This window comes from Phoca vitulina, unplaced genomic scaffold (assembly GCF_004348235.1).
Source record: "Phoca vitulina isolate PV1807 unplaced genomic scaffold, GSC_HSeal_1.0 scaffold71, whole genome shotgun sequence".
Classification (NCBI taxonomy): domain Eukaryota; kingdom Metazoa; phylum Chordata; class Mammalia; order Carnivora; family Phocidae; genus Phoca; species Phoca vitulina.
In genome coordinates, this window is record NW_022589774.1 from 3,909,422 (window position 1) to 3,932,823 (window position 23,402).

The following is a 23,402-nucleotide window of genomic DNA, read 5'->3' on the forward strand; positions in this document are numbered from 1 at the left end:
ATATTAGTATAGGCACTTCACCTATCTTTTGGTTACTGTTTGCATGATATATCTTTTTCATCCTTTTACTTTTAATCTGTTTCTTTGAATCTAAATTTTGTCTGTAAAAGTTGGGTCATGTTTTTTTAATCAGTTTCAACAATCTCTGCCTTTTGATTGGAGTGTTTAATCCATTTACATTTAATGTAATTAGATAGGATTTACATCTGCCATTTTGCTATTTTCTATATGTTTCATGCCTTTTTGATTTTCTATTCTCCATTACTGCTTTTTGTATTAAACAAGTATTTTCTAGGGTACCATTTTAATTCCTTTTTTTTTTTTTTTTTTTTAAGATCCCAGGATCCTGGGATCATGACCTGAGCCGAAGGTAGATGCTTAACCGATTGAACCACCCAGGCATCCCTGCCTTTGTTTTTTTTTAACTGTATTTTTTATTTTCTTAGTAGTTACTCTGGGGATTACAGTTAGCATCTTAAAACAATCTAGTTTGGTTGAATACTAACTTAATTTCAATAATATACACAATTTTGGTCCAGTATACCTCCATTGCCTCCCCCACCTCCTTTGTGATATTATTTGTGGTATTATTATCATACAAATTAGATCTTTTTTTAAGATTTATTTATTTGAGAGAGAGAGACAGAGCATGGGGGTGGGGCGCAGAGGGAGAGGGGAAGCAGACTCTTCACTGAGTAGGGAGCCGGACACAGGGCTCAATTTCACAACTTTGAGATCATGACCTGAGCCGAAACCAAGAGTTGGACACTTAACTAAGCCATCCAGGTGCGGCACAAAATAGATCTTTTTACATGCCCACCAATACAGTTTTGTAATTACTGTTTTATGTGGTTGTCTTATAGAGCAGTAGAATAAATGAGTTATAAATAAAATACATTTTTTTTTAAAGATTTTATTTATTTGTCAGAGAGAGAGCACAAGCAGGGGAAGCGGCAGGCAGAGCAGGCAGAGGGAGAAGCAGGCTCCCCACTGAGCAAGGAGCCCTGGACCCCGGGATCATGACCTGAGCTGAAGGCAGATGCTCAACTGACTGAGCCACCCAGGCGCTCTAAATAAAATACATTTATACTGTCTTTTATATTTCTTTATGTATAGTTGACCCTTGAACAACATGAGTTTAAACTGCATGGGTCTACTTATATGCAGATTTTCTTTGATAAATACAGTACAGTACTGTAAATGTATTATCTCTTCCTTATGATTTTAAAAAAATTTTAATTCCAGTATAGTTAATATACAGTGTTATATTAGTTTCAGGTATACAGTGTAGTGATTCAACAATTCTGTACATTACTCAGTGCTCGCTGTGATAAGTTTACTCTTAATCCCCTTCATCTGTTTCTCCCATTCCCCCCACCCACCTGCCCTGTGGTAACCATCAGTTTGTTCTTTATAATTAAGAGTCTGTTTTTTGGTTTGTCTCTTTTCTTCTTTGTTCTATTGTTTTCTTTTTTAAATTCCACATATGAGTGAAGTTATATGGTATTTGTCTTCCTCTGATTTATTTCACTTAGCACTATACTTCTAGATCCATCCATGTTGCTGCAAATGGCAAGATTTCAATCTTCTTTATGGCTGAGTAATATTCCATTGTGTATGTAGTGTGTGTGTGTGTGTGTGTGTGTGTGTGTGTGTGTGTGTACACACCACATTTCCTTTATCCATATTCATTTATCAGTGGACACTTAGGCTACTTCTATAATTTGGCTGTTGTAAATTATGCTGCAATAAACATAGGGGTGCATATATCTTTTTGAATTAGTGTTTTCGTATTCTTTGGTGTAATTACTGGATTGTAGAGTAGTTCTATTTTTAATTTTTTGAGGAACCTCCATACTGTTTTCCACAGTGGCTGCACTAGTCGCATTCCCCCTTATGATGTACTTTTTAATGAAAAATTTTTTTTTCAGATTTTTATTCGTTTATTTGAGAGAGAGAGAACACAAGCGGGGGGCAGAGGGAGAAGGAGAAGCAGATGCCCCGCTGAGCAGGGAGCCCGACGTGGGGCTCTATCTCAGGGTCCTCAGATCATGACCTGAGCCAAAAGCAGACTCTTGACCGACTGAGCCCCCCCCCCAGGCACACCTGGATAATCTTTATTTATCTACCTTCACATTACTCATTCTTTCTTATGCCAGCTCAGATTGTTTTGGGTTGTTTTTGTGTGTCAGCAAGGTCACTGAAGTCCTCACTCTGCTATTCAGAAGTCTCTATCTAGAGCATGTCTATTTAGTTGAGACTGAGGGAGGGATAGTCTTCCTGACCTAAATGCCATTGTGTGACAGTTCACACCTCAGATATAATTGGAAAATTGGTAATAAAAACTTATTATATAGGCAGGACCAATTCTTCCATTAAACCTTCCCTATTTCTATCTAGCTCTAACTGCGTCATTCAAACATACCCTCAAATATGTGGCTTTAATATGTCATCTAGGGTTCATTCAGTAGAATCACATTGGCACTACTTTAGTTCATTTTTAGTAACTAGAACTCTTTAGGTAGAATTTAGGGTAGATCATCTTACACTACTTACAAACTGTTACAAAGATTCCCTTATAGCCATAAAATACTATACTCACATGTGTGTAGTGTTTCTTTTGCACGTGTTTTTATGTATCTAGTCTTAATGATCATTGGTTTTTGTTCCCCAGTTGTCTAGTTAAAATACTCTGAGAATATTCAAATGACACTTTCTTATTTTAAAGCAAGGCTCTGAGGGAGAAAGTAAGTGTTCAAAGGACTCTTGCCTTTAATGCTTCAAATTTTATATCTTAAAAATAATATTAATGACCTGAAATATGTAGGCAAGCACAATGATATGTTTTTCTAGAGAATTTAATGAAGATGTCTACATATAACCAATGGTGCTCATTTATAAGGCTGCTGATCATGATTAGCTAATTATATTATAGCAATACCAATAACTATAAGCACTTAGATGTTTCAGAGATAGTGACAACTGCTTTATATACATTATCTCATTTAATCCTTTTGGTAACACCATAATATTCACATTTTAGGGTAGGGGGATGGGTGATGGGCAGTAAGGAGGGCACTTGATGTAATGAGCACTGGGTGTTATATGCAACTAATGAATCACTAAATTCTACCCCTGAAACTAATAATACAGTATATGTTAACTATATTGAATTTAAATAAAAAATTTTTTAAAAATAATGTTCACATTTTATACATAAGCTTATATGAAGCTAAAAGAGATTAAGAATCCTGCCCAAGATTATAAAAGTAATAAATGGCCGAATTAGGTTTACACCTCCAGTATTACTCCAGAGTACTTGCTCTTAATTTTTAAAAGCTTTATCTTAAATATAGTCTGTGGCCCTAAAATAAATACATACCAATTCTTAATGAGGCTTAATTCATACCTTTTTAGCTTCATTGTAACACCAGTAAATTAGATCTTCCAAGTAATTCAACTAGCCATACTTTTTCTTTTTTAGCCCTCATAAGTGAGTTTTTAACGATATAATTATATAGGTATGGATGTGCCTTAGTTAAATGGAACAAAAGTTTATATATACAAATTCTAACAAGTAAGAGAATTATTATTACAAAGCATGGTGAAATGGAAATGATTCTAGTGACAGACCTCTACTTAAATCCCAGTTTTTATACTTTTCTACCTGTATGACCTGGTTAAGCCGCTTAACTTCTCTGCATCCTCCTTTATAAAACTGGAATAAAACAGGATTGTATAAAGATTGAATGGGATAATGTATGCATAGACATAGCACAGTTTCTAAACTATACTGTTTTCTTTTCCCTTGTTTTCTTAAAAGATAAGTACTTTTGGTATGTGGGAAAAAGTGTAGTTTTGTTTTTATTGTTACCTTTATGCTGATACCTTTATATGATATATGATAACCCTTGGTTCTTTCTCTTATAGCTCATTTATTGGTTCCCTAGCATGAACAATACTGAAATTACCAAGTAGTCTCTTCTCCCACTTGCTACTTACCTAGCATCTAATGTAAAGTGATAATCCATTTACTCTCACAGTAAATACCTATATAGCAATTCAAAGCTTCTGCTTTCCATACACTCTTCTCTGTCACCTCCCTCAACTTTATATTTTTTATTGTATAATACTTACATGGTTAGAACGTGTAACCCTTGTATACTACTATTCTGTTACCTTTATGCCCATTGCTTTTTATTAGTTCTACGGTAATATATTTAATTTTACCATCATTCCTTATGTCAAAGTTCCTCTAATCATTTCTTGGTAATTTGGAGCTCATTCTTTTTTTTTTTTTTTAAGTTTTTATTTATTTTAAGTAATCTCTACACCCAGTGTGGGGCTCAAACTCACAAACCCCAAGATCAAGAGTAACATGCTCTTCCAGCTGAGCCAGCCAGGTGCCCCTGGAGCTCATTCTTTAGTAGAGGAACTCATGGGAATATTATTCCCTGAGTTTTGCATGTTTAACAACAATTTGTGTGTAGCTTTAATTTTTAAAGATCAACCTAATTTGATATAAAATCCTTGATTCATCTTTCCTTACGTACCTTAAATATGTTATTCCATTGTCATCTGATTTCAGTCTGATTTTCTTTCCCTTATATAAAGACTTAGGTTTTTTTGCTTGGATGCCTAAAGGATGTTTTTCCTTTAATGGCCAAGTGCTTTACTGGTCATACATAAGTGTTGATTTTTCTAGATAAATTTTCTCAGTTGAAGAGTACTGTTTCACTATAAAAGTCCACTTTTTATTTCTGAAAAGTTTTCTTAAGTAATAGTTTCTAGTATTTCTTTTGTTGCACTGCTTTGTTTTTCTTCTTTGGGGATGCCAGCTATTCATGTGTAGGCTCTTCTTTGGCTCTCTGTGTCTCTTACTTTCTCTTAAAGTCTTATTTTTTTTAATCTCTTTTTTCTGTTGGACTGTTGTTCATCTTTCTTATCTCCATTCCCTTTTTACTTTTTCGATTACTCTAGTTGTAAGGCAGACTGACAGTGAGTATTAGAGACAGATGAGAGGAAGGGAATGGGTATTATATTAGTCAACCAACAATGCCTGCCACAGGCTAGAATCATTGGAGGGAAGAGTCTGTCTTGAGTAAAATGAAAAATGATATGTTTTTAATGACAATAGGATGGATAATCAGCAACATCAGCTATTTTCTATATAGTTCCTGGGAGGTAGAGAGAAACCCTGCTTTATATGTGGGTGCTCGCGGTTACTTCCAATTACATTGTTGATTTTTATTTTGCCAGGACTTAATATTTTTAGTGGTCATTCCATTTTATTTTAAAAGACAAGAGAAAGAAATTTATATTTTAACTCTTTGGGACACTTTAACAGTCTGCTTCATTTACTTATTTATTCTTTTTAGCATATATATATCGAAATAAAGTGAAAGAGGAATCCTAGGATTAGCAAAAGCTGATAAAAATTTTAAGATTTAGATAACATTAGAGCTTATAGAACTAGAAAATCTGAGGTGGAAAACTTTTTTAATAGCGTCAGTATTAAAAGTAAAGTAAAAATTTGAGACCATAGGTGATATAAAATTAATGATACTATATTTAATAATGCAAAGGTTTTAAAAGCATGAAATTCTTATTAGCTGGTAAGTTACATCTTTTTTAATCACATGTAGTTGGATAATCTGAAAAAGTTTCCTCAGTCTTTGAATTTCTAAAAATAGTATCTCCATTAAGATATTTTTATATGCTCATGGAAATTAACAGTGAAAATTCAGCCAAACAAACAATATGCTTTCTATTTTTGACTGGTATGATTTGAAGTTTCATTTGAATTCCCTGAAACTAGCAGTTCTTAAAATTTTAGGAGGTGGTGAGTTGCTTTCAAAATACGATTTTTAAAAAATGGGTTTTCTCCCAAGGCAGAATACACAGAGACACACAAGAAATTTTCACACATCCATGACCCCGATGAAAAGACTCTGCCCTAGATATATATGTTTATAGTTAAAAATCTTTCTCGTAACTAAAACTTAGTATACAGTTTTAAAATTTGGCAATTAAATGGTCTTAGGGACATCAAACTACTAAATGCTGAGTAGGCTGATTTATAGGATCTGTCAGAATATTGTTGCTACATCATTATGTAATCATCTTTTTTTAGGGTGGAATATTAAAGCTGCTCTGATAAATGAAATTGTAGACAGTTCTAGCACGAGGAAATTTGCTCAATGAAAGTTTTCCTGTTAAAGTACTTTAAATCAATTCACCTGAAATTTTTTGTTCTGTATTAGAAGTTTACATTTTACATTTAGCTTGTCAGATACTTGATTTTAGAAATTGATTTGATAGGATGAAAAATAAACATTAAATTAATGAGGGGAATAATCACAAGTAATTTCAAAACCTTTCGAAATTTTGTTTCCCCAACCCTGTTCATGAATTTCCTAAAAATGTGCTAAATTATAGTTTGTCTTTTTACTTTTTTTCACACTGTAATGGAAATACTAATAAGCAATGGAAAAATGGAATAAATGAAAGAAAAACTGTTTTAGTAGTAGGTGACTGGTCATCTTTTAATTTACAAAATGTATTATTATATGGTAATTATTAATTAACAGTTATAAATTATTTTTTATTTTCTTTCCTAAGTATTATTGCTTTGTATTTATTGAGGACAAACAAGATTATAATTTTCTGTACACTGACTTTTAGATAATTAGGGAGGCTTGGCTGCTGTATTAGCCTGGAATACAGGCAGATTAGTATTTTAATTTTCTTTTATTAGTTATTTTCTTTAGTGGCACAGATACTTAAGATGTAATTATGTTGGGTGCTGCCTAAAATATAGACCTTTTTAAGAGTAACCTGTATTTAGGGACTAGAAACTCTTCTTTTTGTCCTCTACAATTAGAAATTTAAACTGGAAACATACACATTTTACATTTTACAGTGTACACCTTCACATTCAAATAGCTCTTAGATTCGGTGTTCAGGCACATCTCATTTAGTTCAGTATATGTTAAGTCTTACATGAATTCTTTCATATATTAAATCAATTTTAAAACGCACTTAAATTGGGATGCCTGGGTGGCTCACTGGATTAAGTGTCTGCCTTCAGCTCAGGTCATGATCCCAGGGTCCTGGGATGAAGTCCTGCATCTGGCTCCTTGCTCAGTGGGGAGCTTGATTCTCCCTCTGCCTGCCACTCCCCCTGCTTGTGCTCTTTCTCTCTCTCTGACAAATAAAATCTTAAAAAAAAAAAAAAAGTTTCCTCTTGATAGAGTTTGGAAAACATTGGGCCACCATATTCCTTGAAGAGAGCCTTTTGTGTATATACAGTTCATTAAAGTTGCTTCTTAGTCTTTTTACCTCTCTGGGCCAAACATTTTTGGTTCCTTTAGCTTTTTGTATAGATCTTATTTTCAGATACTTTAATCATCTATGTGTTTTTGCTGCACCTTCTTCTAAAGTCTTTTATTGGTGAAGATCAGAATTTTATATATTTTAACTACCTTAGGAAAGACATGGTCATTATGGAGTAGAATGGTAAGATTACCCATTTTTAGTTATCTTTTTACATTTTGTACTTATCTTTTATCTTTTAGGGTATTTTTTTGGTTCACAGAAGTAGGAGGACCAGCCATACGTTGAACATATGTGAAATTTGCCAGTTTACTAGAGAAATAACTCCATTACTGAAAGTATCTATTGTTCTTTGCAGCACTGTTTCTTAGATTCTTAGAGCAAATTATTTCTTCATATAGAAGAATATAGAGGAACTTTAGTAATTACACAGAAACAGTCTCTCCACAACTATGATTTTTATTCATTCAGTAAATATTGTGTTCAAGGCATTCTTCTAAATATTGGGGGTAAAGTAGTGAACGAAAAAGCAAAATCTTTTATATTCTAGTGGAATGAAAAATAATACTCTGTCAGGGTATAATAAACACAAGAAAAAAAAGTAATGCAGGATAAAGAGTATAGAGAGCGTGACCATGGGGACAGGGTACCATTTTATAGAAGCATAGCCTTAATTGTGCCATCTTGAAGATTTTCAGCTCTGTAGATCACTAGTGTTTATTTTACTTCTAACATTACTCAGCATGTGTTTATTAGATAACCTTTTGTTATCATCTCTTCAGTGGTGCTAAGTTGGCTGCATAAAAGCAGTTTGCTGCTAATCTTGACTGGTCACTTAATGTTCACTGTGTCAGGTAAATGATGGAGAGAAAACTATGTAAAGAATAATAATGTGGTATCTGTGATAGGCATAGGTTTCAACTGAATATGTGATTTAGAGGATTCAGCAAGTCTCCCAAAAGACATGTGATTATTTTTAGTGGTATTAAGCCTTAAGCCCTATATATCTGATGCAGATCTTAAGAGGTAGAGTATATAGGCTAGTGCATGCCATACTTGACTCATGTTTAACCTGGTCCCACCTTACCACAAATCTTAACTTCCACTGAACTGAGGATCTGCATAAAGATTCTGAGTCTCTGATTGCATACGCACCAACCCATAACCTACACCATCTGCTTCTCAAGACATGTCCTACCTTTCTATAATAAGCCCTTTTTCTTCTTGGCTTATCCAAAATCAAATCAAATGTAGGGCTCAAGTTGCAAGTCCTCCTTAAAACTTTTCTTACTTTATTCCACAATGATATAGCCCTTTTCTAAATGTCTCCTCCACTCATAGTCTGTGCCATATAATTTTTTTTTTTAATTTATTATGTTCTGTTAGTCACCATACAATACATCATTGGTTTTTGATGTGGTGATCCACGATCCATTGTTTTCATATAACACCCAGTGCACCATGCAGTACGTGCCCTCCTTAATATCCATCACTGGGCTAACCCATCCCCCACCGCCCTCCCCTCTAAAACCCTGTTTGTTTCTCAGAGTCCATAGTCTCTCATGGTTCATCTCTCCCTCCAATTCCCCCCCCATTTTTCCCTTCCTTCTCCTAATGTCCTCCATGCTATTCCTTATGTTCCACAAATAAGTGAAACCATATGATAATTGACTTTCTCTGCTTGACTTATTTCACTTAGCATAATCTCTTCCGGTCCCATCCATGTTGATGTAAAAGTTGGGTATTCATCTTTTCTGATGGCTGAGTAATATTCCAGTGTATATATGGACCACATCTTCTTTATCCATTCGTCTGTCGAAGGGCATCTCGGCTCTTTCCACAGTTTGGCTATTGCGGACATTGCTGCTATGAACATTGGGGTGCATATGGCCCTTCTTTTCACTACATCTGTGTCTTTGGGGTAAATACCCAGGAGTGCAATTGCTGGGTCATAGGGTAGCTCTATTTTTAATTTTTTGAGGAACCTCCACACTGTTTTCCCAAAGTAGCTGTACCAACTTGCATTCCCACCAACAGTGTAAGAGGGTTCCCCTTTCTCCACAACCTCTCCAACATTTGTTGTTTCTTTCCCTGTCCATTTTTGCCATTCTAACTGGTGTAAGGTGGTATCTCAGTGTGGTTTTGATTTGGATTTCCCTGATGGCTAATGATGATGAACATTTTTTCATGTGTCTGTTAGCCATTTGTATGTCTTCTTCAGAGAAGTGTCTTTTTATGTCTTCTGCCCACTTTTTGACTTGATTATTTGTTTTTTGGGTGTTGAGTTTGAGAAGTTCTTTATAGATCTTGGATACCAGCCCTTTATCTGTAGTGTCATTTGCAAATATCTTCTCCCATTCTGTGGGTTGCCTCTTTGTTTTGTTGACTGTTTCCTTTGTTGTGCAGAAGGTTTTTATCTTGATGAAGTCCCAAAAGTTCTTTTCTTTTGTTTCACTAGCTTTTGGAGATGTATCTTGAAAGAAGTTGCTGTGGGTGATGTCAAAGAGGTTACTGCCTATGTTCTCCTCTAGGATTTTGATGGATTCCTGTCTCACATGGAGGTCTTTCATCCACTTTGAGTTTATCTTTGTGAATGGTGTTAGAGAATGGTCGAGTTTCATTCTTCTGCATGTGGCTGTCCAATTCTCCCAGCACCATTTATTGAAGAGACTGTCTTTTTTCCATTGCATGTTTTTTCCTGCTTTGTCAAAGATTATTTGACCATAGAGTTGAGGGTCCATATCTGGGTTCTCTATTCTGTTCCATTGGTCTATATGTCTGTTTTTGTGCCAGTACCATACTGTCTTGGTGATCACAGCTTTGTAATATAGCTTGAAATCGGGCAACATGATGCCCCCAGCTTTGTTTTTCTTTTTCAACATTTCCTCAGCGATTCGGAGTCTTTTCTGATTCCATACAAATTTTAGGATTGTTTGTTCCAGCGCTTTGAAAAATGTCATTGGAATTTTGATCGGGATGGCATTGAAGGTATAGATTGCTTTGGGTAGCATAGACATTTTAACAATGTTTATTCTTCCGATCCATGAGCATGGAATATTTTTCTATCTTTTTGTGTCTTCTTCAGTTTCTTTCATGAGTGTTTTGTAGTTCCTAGAGTATAGATCCTTTACCTCTTTGGTTAGGTTTATTCCGAGGTATCTTATGGTTTTTGGTGCTATTGTAAATGGAATCGTTTCTCTAATTTCTCTTTCTACAGTTGCGTTGTTAGTGTATAAGAAAGCAACTGATTTCTGTGCATTGATTTTGTATCCTGCCACATTACTGAATTTTTGCTGTATGAGTTCTAGTAATTTGGGGGTGGAGTCTTTTGGGTTTACCACATGAAGTATCATGTCGTCTGCGAAAAGAGAGAGTTTGACTTCTTGTTTGCCAATTTGAATACCTTTTATTTCTTTTTGTTGTCTGATTGCTGTTGCTAGGACTTCTAGTACTATGTTGAACGATAGTGGCGAGAGTGGGCATCTTGACGTGTTCCTGATCTTAAGGGAAAGGTTCTCAGCTTTTCCCCATTGAGGATTATATTGGCTGTGGGTTTTTCATAGATGGATTTTATGAACTTGAGGAATGTTCCCTCTATCCCTATGCTCTGGAGAGTTTTAATCAGGAAAGGATGTTGTATTTTGTCAAATGCTTCTTCTGCATCAATTGAGAGGACCATCTGGTTCTTCTCCCTCCTCTTATTAATGTGTTCTATCACATTGATTGATTTGCGAATGTTGAACCACCCTTGCATCCCGGGGATAAATCCCACTTGGTCGTGGTGGATGATCCTTTTAATGTATTTTTGGATCCTATTAGCTAGGATTTTGTTGAGGATTTTGGAATCCATATTCATCAGGGATATCAGTCTGAAATTCTCCTTTTTGATGGGGTCTTTGCCTGGTTTGGGGATTAAGGTAATGCTGGCCTCATAGAATGAGTTTGGAAGTTTTCCTTCTGTTTCTATATTTTGAAACATCTTCAGTAGAATAGGTATTATTTCTTCTTTGAATGTTTGGTAGAATTCCCCAGGGAATCCATCAGGCCCTGGACTCTTGTTTTTTGGGAGGTTTTTGATCACTGCTTCAATCTCATTAGTGGTTATTGGCCTATTCAGGTTGTTAATTTCTTCCTGTTTCAGTCTTGGCAGCTTATAGGTTTCTAGGAAGGCCTCCATTTCATCCAGATTGCTCAGTTTATTGGCATATAGTTGTTGATAATAATTTCTAATAATTGTTTCTATTTCCTTGGTGTTAGTTGTGATCTCTCCCCTTTCATTCATAATTTTATTAATTTGGGTCCTTTCTCTTTTCTTTTGGATAAATCTGGCCAGTGGTTTATCAATCTTATTAATTCTTTCAGAGAACCAACTTCTAGTTTCGTTGATCTGATCTGTGTTTCTGGTTTCTAATTCATTGATTTCTGCTCTAATTTTAATTATTTCTCTTCTAATGTGTGGCTTAGGCATCGTTTGTTGCTTTTTCTCTAGTTCTTTAAGGTGTAGAGTTAGTTGGTGAATTCGGGCTTTTTCTATTTTTTTGAGTGAGGCTTGGATGGCTATGTATTTCCCCCTTAGGACCGCCTTTGCAGTATCCCATAGGTTTTGGACCGATGTGTTTTCGTTCTCATTGATTTCCATGAATTGTTTAAGTTCTTCTTTGATTTCCTGGTTGACCCAAACATTCTTGAGCAGAGTGGTCTTTAGCTTCCAAGTGTTTGAATTTCTGCCAATTTTTTTCTTGTGATTGAGTTCCAGTTTTAGAGCATTGTGGTCTGAGAATATGCAGGGAATAATCTCAATCTTTTGGTATCAGTTGAGACCTGATTTGTGACCCAGTATATGGTCTATTCTGGAGAAAGTTCCATGTGCGCTCGAGAAGAATGAGTATTCTGTTGTTTTAGGGTGGAATGTTCTGTAAATATCTATGAGGTCCATCTGGTCCAATGTATCATTCAAAGCTCTTATTTCCTTGTTGATTTTCTGCTTAGATGTTCTGTCCATTGCTGAGAGAGGAGTATTGAGGTCTCCTACAATTAACGTATTGTTATCAATATGACTCTTTATTTTGGTTAACAGTTGGCTTATGTAGATGGCTGCTCCCATGTTGGGGGCATAGATATTTACAATTGTTAGATCTTCTTGTTGGATAGACCCTTTAAGAATGATATAGTGTCCTTCTGTGTCTCTTATTACAGACTTTAGTTTAAAATTTAATTTGTCTGATATAAGAATTGCTACCCTAGCTTTCTTTTGAGGTCCGCTGGCATGGAAGATGGATCTCCATCCCTTTACATTCAGTCTGGATGTATCTTTAGGTTCACAATGAGTCTCTTGTAGACAGCATATGGATGGGTCCTGTCTTTTTATCCAATCTGCAACCCTGTGCCGTTTTATGGGAGCGTTTAGGCCATTCACGTTGAGAGTGATTATTGAAAGATATGAATTAATTGTCATCATGTTGCCTGTGAGGACGTTGTTTTTATAGATTGTCCCTGTAAATTTCTGTTGTATATCACTCTTGGGGTCTTTCTCCTTTTATAGAACCCTGCTTAATATTTCTTGCAGGGCTGGCTTAGTGGTCACATATTCTTTTAGTTTCTGCCAGTCGTGGAAGCTCTGCATCTCTCCATCCATTCTAAATGAAAGCCTTGCCGGATAAAGTATTCTTGGCCGCGTGTTCTTCTCATTTAGTACCCTGAATATGTCTTGCCAGGCCTTTCTGGCTTGCCAGGTCTCTGTGGATAGGTCTGATGTTATTCTGATATTCCTCCCTCTGTACATAAGGAATCTCTTCCCCCTAACTGCCCTTAAGATGGTTTCCTTGGTTCTAAGATTTGCAAGTTTTACTATTACATGCCAGGGTATTGGCCTGTTTTCCTTGATCTTAGGAGGGGTCCTCTCTGCCTCTAGGACTCAAATGTTTGTTTCATTCCCCAGATTAGGGAAGTTCTCAGCTACAATTTGCTCAAATACATCTAGTCCTCTCTTTCTCTCCACTCCCTCCAGGATTCCAATTATTCTGACATTGGAACGCTTCATGGTGTCACTTATTTCTCTGATTCTATTTTCATGGATTCTGAGTTGTTTTTCCCTGGCCTCCTCTTTTCCCTTTTTATGTATTATATTGTCTTCCAGGTCGCTTATTCGCTCTTCTGCCTCAGTTACCCTAGCTGTTAGATTATCTAGATTGGATTGGATCTCATTGATAGCATTTTTAAGTTCTGCCAATTCACCTTTTATTTCTGCCCTTAGAGACTCTATGTTGCCATTAATGGATTTCTCCATTCTAGCCATTGTCTTCACAATTGCTAGCCTGAATTCCATCTCCGACATCTTGGTTATATCTGCATCCATTTGTAAATCTGCAGCATAAGTCATAATCTCTGAGTCTTTTCTATTTTGGGGGCTCCTCCTCCTAGTCATTCTGTTGATGGGTGTTTGAGGGAATGTATAGAGTCCAAATTATTGACCAGAACCCAAGCAAGATGCACCTGTTTCTTGGGACCTTAGGGTTGCTGGCCTCTTGTTTTCCCAGCCTGTCTTCTGTGGGAGGGGCCTGCTACGCTGTTACTCAGGCAACCCTGTTCCGGTGGTGTTGCCCTGCGCCCCTGTGGTGGGGGATGGGCTCAGCGGGAATCAGCCTTTGGGGCTTTTGTTCTCTGTCGGCTTTCCCTGGCGGCTTTCCGTGTCTCTTCCGCGAGTCAGAGCAGAAGAGACCGTTTCCAAACCTCTGCCTCAGAGCAGAGAGATCGCAGTCTGTTGTTCAGTGAGCTCTCCAGGCCACACTGTCTCCGTTTCTGTCCATGCTGCTATAAACTGCAGCGGCCTGGGTTGTGCACCCCTCTGCAGCGCCCCCAGTCCTGCCTCCAGGTCGGGGCACGTCTCTGCCCTTTGTGCTTCTAAAACTGCCAGCCGCTCCCAGTTCGCACGTGCGACCCCGCCGCTCTGGGTTTCCGCCCCAGGGGCTGCCCTAAAGTCCTTTCCCCGCTGCTACAGGTCTGCGAGTCTGTGCCCCGTCTGCAGCGCGCGAGGCTGTCACTCACGGGCGGTGCAGGATCCCCACGGCCAGGCACCCTCCCGCTGCCGTTTATCCTCTGATATCTGCCTGCAGAATCACGGCTCCCTGCTTCGTACCTCAAAACCAACGATATTCTGCCTATAGGGATCCAGATCTTCTTACATCTCAGGCTGGTTTCGTGCGTGCTCAGAGTGGTCTGGTAGATATCCAGCTCAATTCCGGGGACCAGTCGAAATAGGGTCCCCTACTCCTCCGCCATCTTTCCCCCCGAATCTCGGCCATATAATTTTTTTAAGATTTTTTTTTTTTTAATAACAAAGGTGAGGGGAGGGACAGAGGGAGAGAGAATCTCAAGCAGACTCCCTACTGAGTGCAGAGCCCAACACGGGGCTCAATCTCATGATCCTGAGATCATGACCTGAGCTGATATCAAGAGTCAGACGCTCAACTAACTGCCTGAGCCACCCAGTCAGCCACTCAACTGCCTGTGCCAACTGCCTGAGCCACTCTATGCCCCTGTGCCATATAATTTTTGTATATGTACCATTTTATATGTTTCTAGTTTTGTCTTCTCTCCCTAACAAGTGAATGAGCTTTTTTGGAGCTATACAGTGCCCAGTATCTGTTCACAGCGTACATAGCTAGAAGGAAAACTTCTGACACCAAATGTGTCGATTTTCCACACCAAGAAATTCACCACTTCTCTGTGAACACCAACTGGGTGTCCTATAATTTATTCATTTCTGACACTAATGACCCAGAGTTACCACAGATGCACAGGTGAAGGGCTCAGTCCCATGAGACCATGCCCCACTTCACATGGCAGTCACGGGTCTTGGCCTCTTGTACTTCTGACCAACTGGCTCTAAGTCTGGGGTTCCCACAACCCACTCCTCAGGTTTGATAATTTGCCATAACTGCCCATAGAACACAGGGAAACACTTCACTTATTGTTACTTACCAGTTTATTATAAAGGATACAACTCAGGAACAGCCAAATGAAAGCAATGCATAGGTTAAGGTATGGAGAAGGGGCTCCATGTACCACCCTCCCAGCACCTTGATGTGTTCCCCAACCCAGGAGTTCTCCAAACCCCTTTGTTGAGGATTTTGATGGTGGTCCCATTAGGTGAACATGATTCATTAACACTGGCCAGTGGTGATTGAACTCAATTTCCAGCCTCTCTCCCCTCCCTGGAGGATGGGGAGTTGGGGCTGAAAGTTTCAACCCTCTCATCATCACGTTTCCTGTGATAACCAGGCTTCATCCTCCTGGAGTTACCACATTAACCTAAACTCAAGCATGTTTGAAAGGGACTTCTTATAAATAACAAAAAATGCTTCTCTTACCCCTTATCACTCAGGAAATTCCAAGGGTTTTAGGAGCTCTGTGTCAATAACCAGAGACGAAGACCAAGTATATATTTTCTTATATCACAATGTCACAGTAGGCCAGTATTGGACATGAAAAACAGTCACTGAGTAGCCAGTGAAAATCTGTAGCAGTCCATGAGACCTTACTAACTCTTCAGAGGACTCTGATCATTTTTGTATCTTTTTGCATGTGTGCAGCCCAAAGCAAAATTATTTGTATAGTTGGTTGATAAGAAGATTATAAGTAAAAACTGATAATCAATTTCTGTTTTCGTGTTATAATGTCATACTTAACAACTAAAAGTTAGATAATAATTAGACCAGATAAGCATCACTCCTTTGGATAGTTGGGCAAAGATACCTCACACAAAAACATTTATTCAGCTCCCAAAACTGTTGTTAGGCTTAGAATATTATTGAACTCATAGTAGTAAAAATTTGTTATTCTATGGTGAGTGATAAGGCCCAGATCTGGTAATGTTTTTTGTGTGTGTGTTGTAATGTCTGTAAATTTAGTGTAGCAATCTTTTTTTTTTTTTTTCCCTCCCTTCTATATGTGGCCTGACTACCTAAATGTTTATTGAATGACTATTTTTACTTTGGGATGTAATCTTCCTTTTTTACTTTTAGGGCACTAGATTAATGTTGTTTGATAGCTTATAAATTAAAGCACATTTGGGGCTATACTCCTGCATTTTATAGATGTTAGGTTACAATAAAAAAAAAACTTTAGTGTATTTTCCTTTCTTCTTAAAAGATAGATATAGGTGTGATGGAGGCAAGTTAACTAAACCTTACTTTTTTTTTTTTTTTTAAGATTTTATTTATTTGAGAGGGGAGAGAGAGAGCGTGAGTGGCGGGGTCAGGGGGAGGGACAGAAGGAGAGGGAGAAGCAGGCTCCCTGCTGAACAGGGAGCCCCATGCAGGGCTCAATTCCAGGACCCAGAGATCATGACCCGAGCCGAAGGCAGACAACCGACTGAGCCACCCAGGTGCCTTAAACCTTACTTTTAATTCTGATTTGTGCAGCGAGTGAACATTTCCTATTACTTTTAAGATGCTTTGCACTCATATATATATTTATATTTATATGTATTAGTGTATATATATTTAAATGTAATAAATATTATATATTTTTTATATATATATTATATATATATAATTTTTTTTAAGAGAAAGAGAGGGGAGGGAGAGAGGGGAGCAGGCTCCACACCCAGCACAGAGCCCAGTGAGGGGCTTAGTCTCATGACCCTGTGCTCATGACCTAAGCCTAAACTAAGAGTCCGATGCTTAACTGAGCCACCCAGGTGCCTAGATGCTTGGTGCTTTTTAAGTAGACGTCCTGCTGTGACTTCTAGTTTATTCACTGTAGTAAACAGACATTCCTTCCTGAACCCTGAACTTACATAATTTAGTTCATTACTTCCCAAATGTAAATAAGGTATACTGGTTTTGATTTAATTTTTTCCCACTATAGTTTTATAGAAAGATGTGAAGTTTTTTTTGCTTTTTATTGTTTTTGATACACACCCCTTACAATCCAGTTTATTCTTATCTGGAGGTTTCTGATCCTGTATTTAAAGAACTCTGGAGATTAAATTGAGGTGGGTTAGGAGTCCACTGGAGAAAGAACATGTTCCCAGTGAGTATGGACTGCAAAATAGTTTTTCTTAGTTAAAAAATTTATAGGTGTCCTTTTTATTTTCTAGCTCCTGTAATTTCAGGAGCTTAGGAGGCCAAATTGTTACCAACTCATCACATTTTCTAATGAGGTCGGAAATCTCCCTCCAAGGGTGGTAGGGAAGGTATGTTTGGTATGAAGGGATAAATTTGGGTAAAATTTTATAGGCATCATCTTAACTTTTATTTGACTTTCTTTCATAGTTGGTGTATGAATTCTTCTTAAGATTTTTGGAGAGCCCTGATTTCCAGCCTAGCATTGCAAAGCGATACATTGATCAGAAATTCGTACAACAGGTAAGGAATTCTTAATGTCTTAAATTTTCTTATATTTGTCTTAGCAATGATTTATTAATTTGTGATTAAAATAGTCTTTCAAAACTTAAATGGTTTATTTCACTTTAACAGCATGTAATACTCTTACCAGACAATTAGGGTAAAGGTGAAGTAGCTTTGAGAATACAAGAGTATTTTAAGCAAGAGTGAACTTCTAATGAAGTCAATTGAATTATCTTATCCAATACTGAATTCTCATAGTTACCTTATAAAGACCAGAAAAGCAAGCCTTTCTGGACAATCTTGAGAAAATTTGGTATGACCATTCAATCTAAAGAAGCCTTCTTTTAAATTTTTAAGTCTTTGAACTTGAACTTTGACATATGTTTTAAGCATTGTGTCTTTGAAATGACAGAAAAAATGGAAATGGAATCATTGTTAGGAGTTTGGGCGTTAGGCTCCTTTCCTATTCCTAATTACCAGTGACCTTTCCTTTTTCCTTTCCCCTTCCCACCTTAGGCATTCTAGTCACCCAGTTCCTAAGCCACAGATAAATGGGATCTTTAAGAAGAAAAGGAAATAGAGTGAAACATAATGTGATACCTTCTTTTATTTATTCTTTATTATTATTATTTTTTTAAAGATTTATTTGTTTGAGAGAGAGAGAGCACGCACAAGTGGGGGGAGGAGCAGGAGAGAGAGAACCTCAAACAGACTTCCTGATGATCACAGAGCCTGACACAGGGCTCAATCCCAGGACCCTGAGATCATGACGAGCTAAAATCAAGAATCGGCCACTCAAATGACTGAACCACCTAGGCTCCCCCTTCTTTTATTTTATAAATTGGTTATTAGCTATTATTTTTTGGAACCTACATACTGAAAATTAATTTCTCAGAATGTGTTCATTTTTATTTTCAAAATCTTTTCAACAATGTAAAAGCCTCTTTTTAAATATGGGGAATTGGCTGGCCCTAGACAAGATTGTGAAGTAGACCAGATCTTTCTAGGTTCATTTTTTCTCTGGAAACTTACCAGTATGTAAGGTCTCATTAGGAACTTGATGCTCCCCTCTTCTAGAGTTGTTTGCATTTTCAAGAAAGGTAGAAGATGAGTGAGAAGGTAGTGATGAACCCAGTGCTAAGGCTGGGATTAAAATTGTTAGGAGGACCTTTTCTACCCTCTTACCACCACTGTATGTTAAAGATTCTACAAACATGAGTTCCACATATTTGGAATTGATTTTTGGTCATTTATACCTACTCTGACCTCTATACATGAAGTATTCTGACTAGTTGCTGTGAGTATATGATTAATGGAGAATATTGTCAAGAATATGTCCTTCAGCCATTCAAGCAGCTCCTCATAAATTATGAAGAAATATTAGGTGTGTGCTAACAGTAAAATTTACATTTCATTCACAAGTAAAAATGAGATTAGATGGAGCTTTGGTTTGGTAATTGCAAATGAATGCATATTTATTTCCTTCTATAGCTCTTGTGTGCTACAGAAGGAATATAGTATATTAAGGAACTCTGTAATACCATATTAAATTGTGTTTAAGATAAAAAGCAGGTTGAGAGGAACAGTTGCGTTAGTGCTTCTTCAGTCTGGAGCTTCAGGTATTTCTGCTGCTGGATTATTCTGTGGGTTTGAGGGGGATCAAGAAGAAAACTGGTAGAGTGGGACCCATTTTCTACCTTCTCTAAATACCTGAATGATCTGAAAGCCAAAGCCCAGTAATTTGTTCTTAGCAGTTTAGATGACTATGCTTTCATAGATCACTTCTCTTAGTTATTCTTATTATGTTACTTTTGTATATAAGGGAATTCTCAGCTTTTGTATTTTGAAGTTATTTGATTATGTGGTAATTTTAAGACTTAAAAGTACAGGAAAAAAAATTTAAATATAAATGTGGACATTCATTATTTCAAGAGAAAAAAACACTTGCATAATTCCAAGTTATGTTCAAGTCATAGGATTTCAGAAGAAAAAAGGAAGCTAAGAATTATTGAGTGCATACTTTTATGTGCCAGGCACTGTTCTTATATGCTTATAAAGAACTAGACCATGTCTAATTCCACACAGCTAGTTGCTGGGACAGTCAGGATTGGAACTAGACTATGATATTACCTTCTTAAACTTAAAAAAAAAAAAAAAAAAGATTAGACTCAACCTTCCTCATTTTATCAATGATGAAAAAGCTCAGAGGTTATGAATTACCCTTAAAAGCACAGTTAGATGTAAGTATCACAGCCAGAATAAGAAACAATTTCTTGATGACAAGGTTTATATGTGTTTTATTACATGAATTTATATTTATTTATTTATATCTATTTATATTTCTAAATAGATTATTTTATTTAGATTAATACTTTAAAATAAGTTTCTTTAAATAGATTTGAAACTTGGCTAACAGCTATTCTCTAGTTTAATAGTTTTCTCCTGAGGATCAACTTGTACTAGATTATATTTGTTCTTGAATTAAACATGTCAGCCTTAACAATTAAGGGCCCCTTTTATTAATTTGAAAGCTTATCTTCTAAGTAAACCCAACATCAGAAACTTGGATTTGAGTGTCTCAAGTGAGTAGTTTAGCCATTTTTAATTAGAATAATTTGAACTGAATTTATTAGGTATATAAACACAAATTCTTATACTCTAGGTATTTTTGGCTGGAGCCTCATTCAGGACTTTAATAACCTAGTGAAAAAAGAATGCAAACTATAAACAAGACATTTGTTTAGGGACATATAAATATGACTAAAGTCATCACCGCCCTCAAAAAATATTCACTCTAGTAGAAGAGATGCATATGTAAACAGTTACATATAATTCAAGACAGAATGGGAAAAGAACTTTGATGAGGTTCAGAGCTTGCCATCTTGATTGTAATTATCAATATCAAAGTACAGAACATAGAATTTCTTGATGACTTCATATACGTAATTATATTCTATAGAGAAGGGAGTATTTTAAAATTTTTCCTAAGAAAATCGAATGATTTTTTTTAAAGATTTTATTTTATTTGAGAGAGAGAGAGCATGAGAGGGGGGAGGGTCAGAGGGAGAAGCAGACTCCCCGCCGAGCAGGGAGCCCGATATGGGAATCGATCCTGGGACTCCAGGATCATGACCTGAGTGAAGGCAGTCACTTAACCGACTGAGCCACCCAGGTGCCCCCAAAATCAAATGTTTTATTTAAAATACAGTAATACCATTTTTTGACAGAAGAAATTCACTTTACCATTTTAAAAATGGAAATTTGAGCTTTTGACTTTAAATTTTTCACAGATCTCTTTATCCTGCCTTTGCGGAAGAGTTGTGTAGAGAGGTATAGGAAAATGATGATTTGGCCAGTTTGAACTGGTTTAAAATTTTGCAGCTGGTTGCTAAGGTGACTTTAAGTAAAAATCTGTGGTCTCTCATCGTTTATTTCATTATTTCATGAATGATTTTTGCTTAGCATGTATCTGCTGACTTGATTTTTAGTGTAAAACCACAAAACAGCTTTGGTTTGTATAAATAATTCTAGTAAACTGTAAATACTCATTTGCACATGTGTATTTTTTAAACTTCATTTATTTATAATGACTTGCAGTTTGCAAGCTTAAGATTTTTGTATGTCGTTTTAAATTATTAGCACTAAAAATCTCTCAAATCTCAATACTCTAAAATTATGAGCCATGGTTAGTAGTCAAGAATAGGATAGAATTTTAAAATGAGTGGCAAGGCAAAAATAAAAAAAATCCCACTTTTTTTTGAAGGGTTTATATTATTATGTTGTTTTTTTGAAATGAAGTGAAAAATACTCCTTAAGCTTTTCTTTAGCTTCATTATTTAGCAAGAATAAAATCAACCTAAGGCAGAATCTTTAAGAATCTTTAAAAAATGTTTTAAAGATTTCATGGTTTATCTCTAAATCAAATTAGAATAAAGTGAAGTTTTAGCTCAATTATTTTTAAAAAGTAATTTCTCAGATTTTTTTTAAAGCTCCTGGAGCTTTTTGATAGTGAAGATCCCAGAGAACGTGACTTCCTGAAGACTGTTCTGCACCGAATTTATGGGAAATTTCTTGGATTAAGAGCATTCATCAGAAAACAAATTAACAACATTTTCCTCAGGTAAACTTGTCATATATTCATATACAGCACTTTTTTTCCCCTCCACGTTTTCTTTTTATTCCACTTCCTTTAGATTAATTTTTAATATCTGAACTCTGTTAATTTAATTGATAGTATTTGAGTCATTTTTAGCATATTTTGTGGGTGTCACTTGATTGCATATAACTTTTTAGAAACTTGTAACCTACTTCTCATGTGAGTGGATAGTAGTAATGAAGACTATTTTTAATAGGTAATACCAGTGTTCATGTTTAAAATTCATTGAATTTGTCTAGTTACCTATTTCTTTGAGCTTTTTGTTTAAAAAAATATGTATAAATACTATTTAAATCATTTGCTCTTGAAAGTACTTTCATTTGTTTTTCTGACAAAGCTAATTAAATTTATATGGAGCCTATATTTTGACTATTTTATAAATGATAATCTGTCAAGTAGTTGCTTCTAATTAGGAGATTTAGCTTTAATATACCCATATTTCAGGTTTGGCTTGTTTGTTTTAATTGGAAATCTGGCAGAATTAGGCTAGCATTCCCACGTTGTAACAATTAGAAATCAAATCAGTAACAGCTGTCTCCTCTAGAGAGCGCATCTTTCTGTAGGTCTCTGTCCTCCTTTCCTAAGTCCACTTTACTCATTTAACACCTTCCCTGTCCTGTAGTCATTTGAGTTTATGACTTCCTGCTTTAACAGCAAACCTAATCTTGGAAAGCTAGGCAGCCTGTGTAGTTTAGGTTTAGCGAAGCTATGAATAAAAGTGGCTTTATTACATATGGGTCTTTTTCTCATGGATTTTCCTATGGGTGGAGGTTTCCTATTTTGAAAAGTATTTCCTTGAGAAAACCCATCTTTCTTTTAAATTTTTAAGTAAAATAAAATATTCCAGGTGAAGTAATATTCCATTATCTTTGTGGCTAGTTTTAGCAAAAGAAGTAACTAATTTGGGACAAATAGTTTACAAAGAATTCCTGAAGCATGCTTGTACGTTTCTTATAGTTGCGCTTAGGATTGATTTCTTTACCTTCCTGCCTCTTCTCTCAGTTTAGTTTTCTAATGTTTGAGTTTTCATTACATCTATCTTTATTTTAAATTCAGGTTTATATATGAAACAGAACATTTCAATGGTGTTGCTGAACTCCTTGAAATATTAGGAAGGTAAGTCAGTTTTTTTGTTTTTAAAGAGTTAAATAACTTTGAATGTTTTATGTATTAGAATCTTAGCTGGGGTTGGAGAAATTATTTCATATTTTAGAGTTTAAATATAGAGCACAAGACATAGTTTCTCAACTGAATTCTTTTTATAGCTTTTAAGCGGTCAGCATATTAAAGTACTTGCCATGCAAGACATCTGTTTTAGAATAGGCTGCCTGCTTTTGAAGCTGTGGCATGTTTTATGCCTGATCTTACCAGACTGCCTCAGAAATTTCTAGGATTTGATTGGGAAGAAATGAAGTAAACTATTGTGAATCTTTGATAAACTTATAAGAATTCTTGTTGAGATATTGATAGGCCAGTCCTAATCCATCTGTTCTTTTTAGAAGAATCTGTAGCCTTTTAGTTTACATGAACATTTTGCCTTCCTTATTCATCACACAGCA

General features: G+C 36.2%; 1 protein-coding gene across 2 annotated transcripts in view; it reads left to right on the forward strand.

Moving 5' to 3' along the window:
- The window catches only part of PPP2R5A (protein phosphatase 2 regulatory subunit B'alpha), a 156,246-nt gene that overhangs the window by 119,745 nt on the left and 13,099 nt on the right, over nucleotides 1–23,402 (forward strand). For both annotated transcript variants that reach the window (XM_032393007.1, XM_032393006.1), the window contains exons 4-6: nucleotides 17,613–17,705; nucleotides 21,677–21,807; nucleotides 22,900–22,959. In XM_032393007.1, coding sequence (XP_032248898.1) covers nucleotides 17,613–17,705; nucleotides 21,677–21,807; nucleotides 22,900–22,959 — 284 coding nt within the window. The remainder of the gene's footprint in view (nucleotides 1–17,612; nucleotides 17,706–21,676; nucleotides 21,808–22,899; nucleotides 22,960–23,402) is intronic.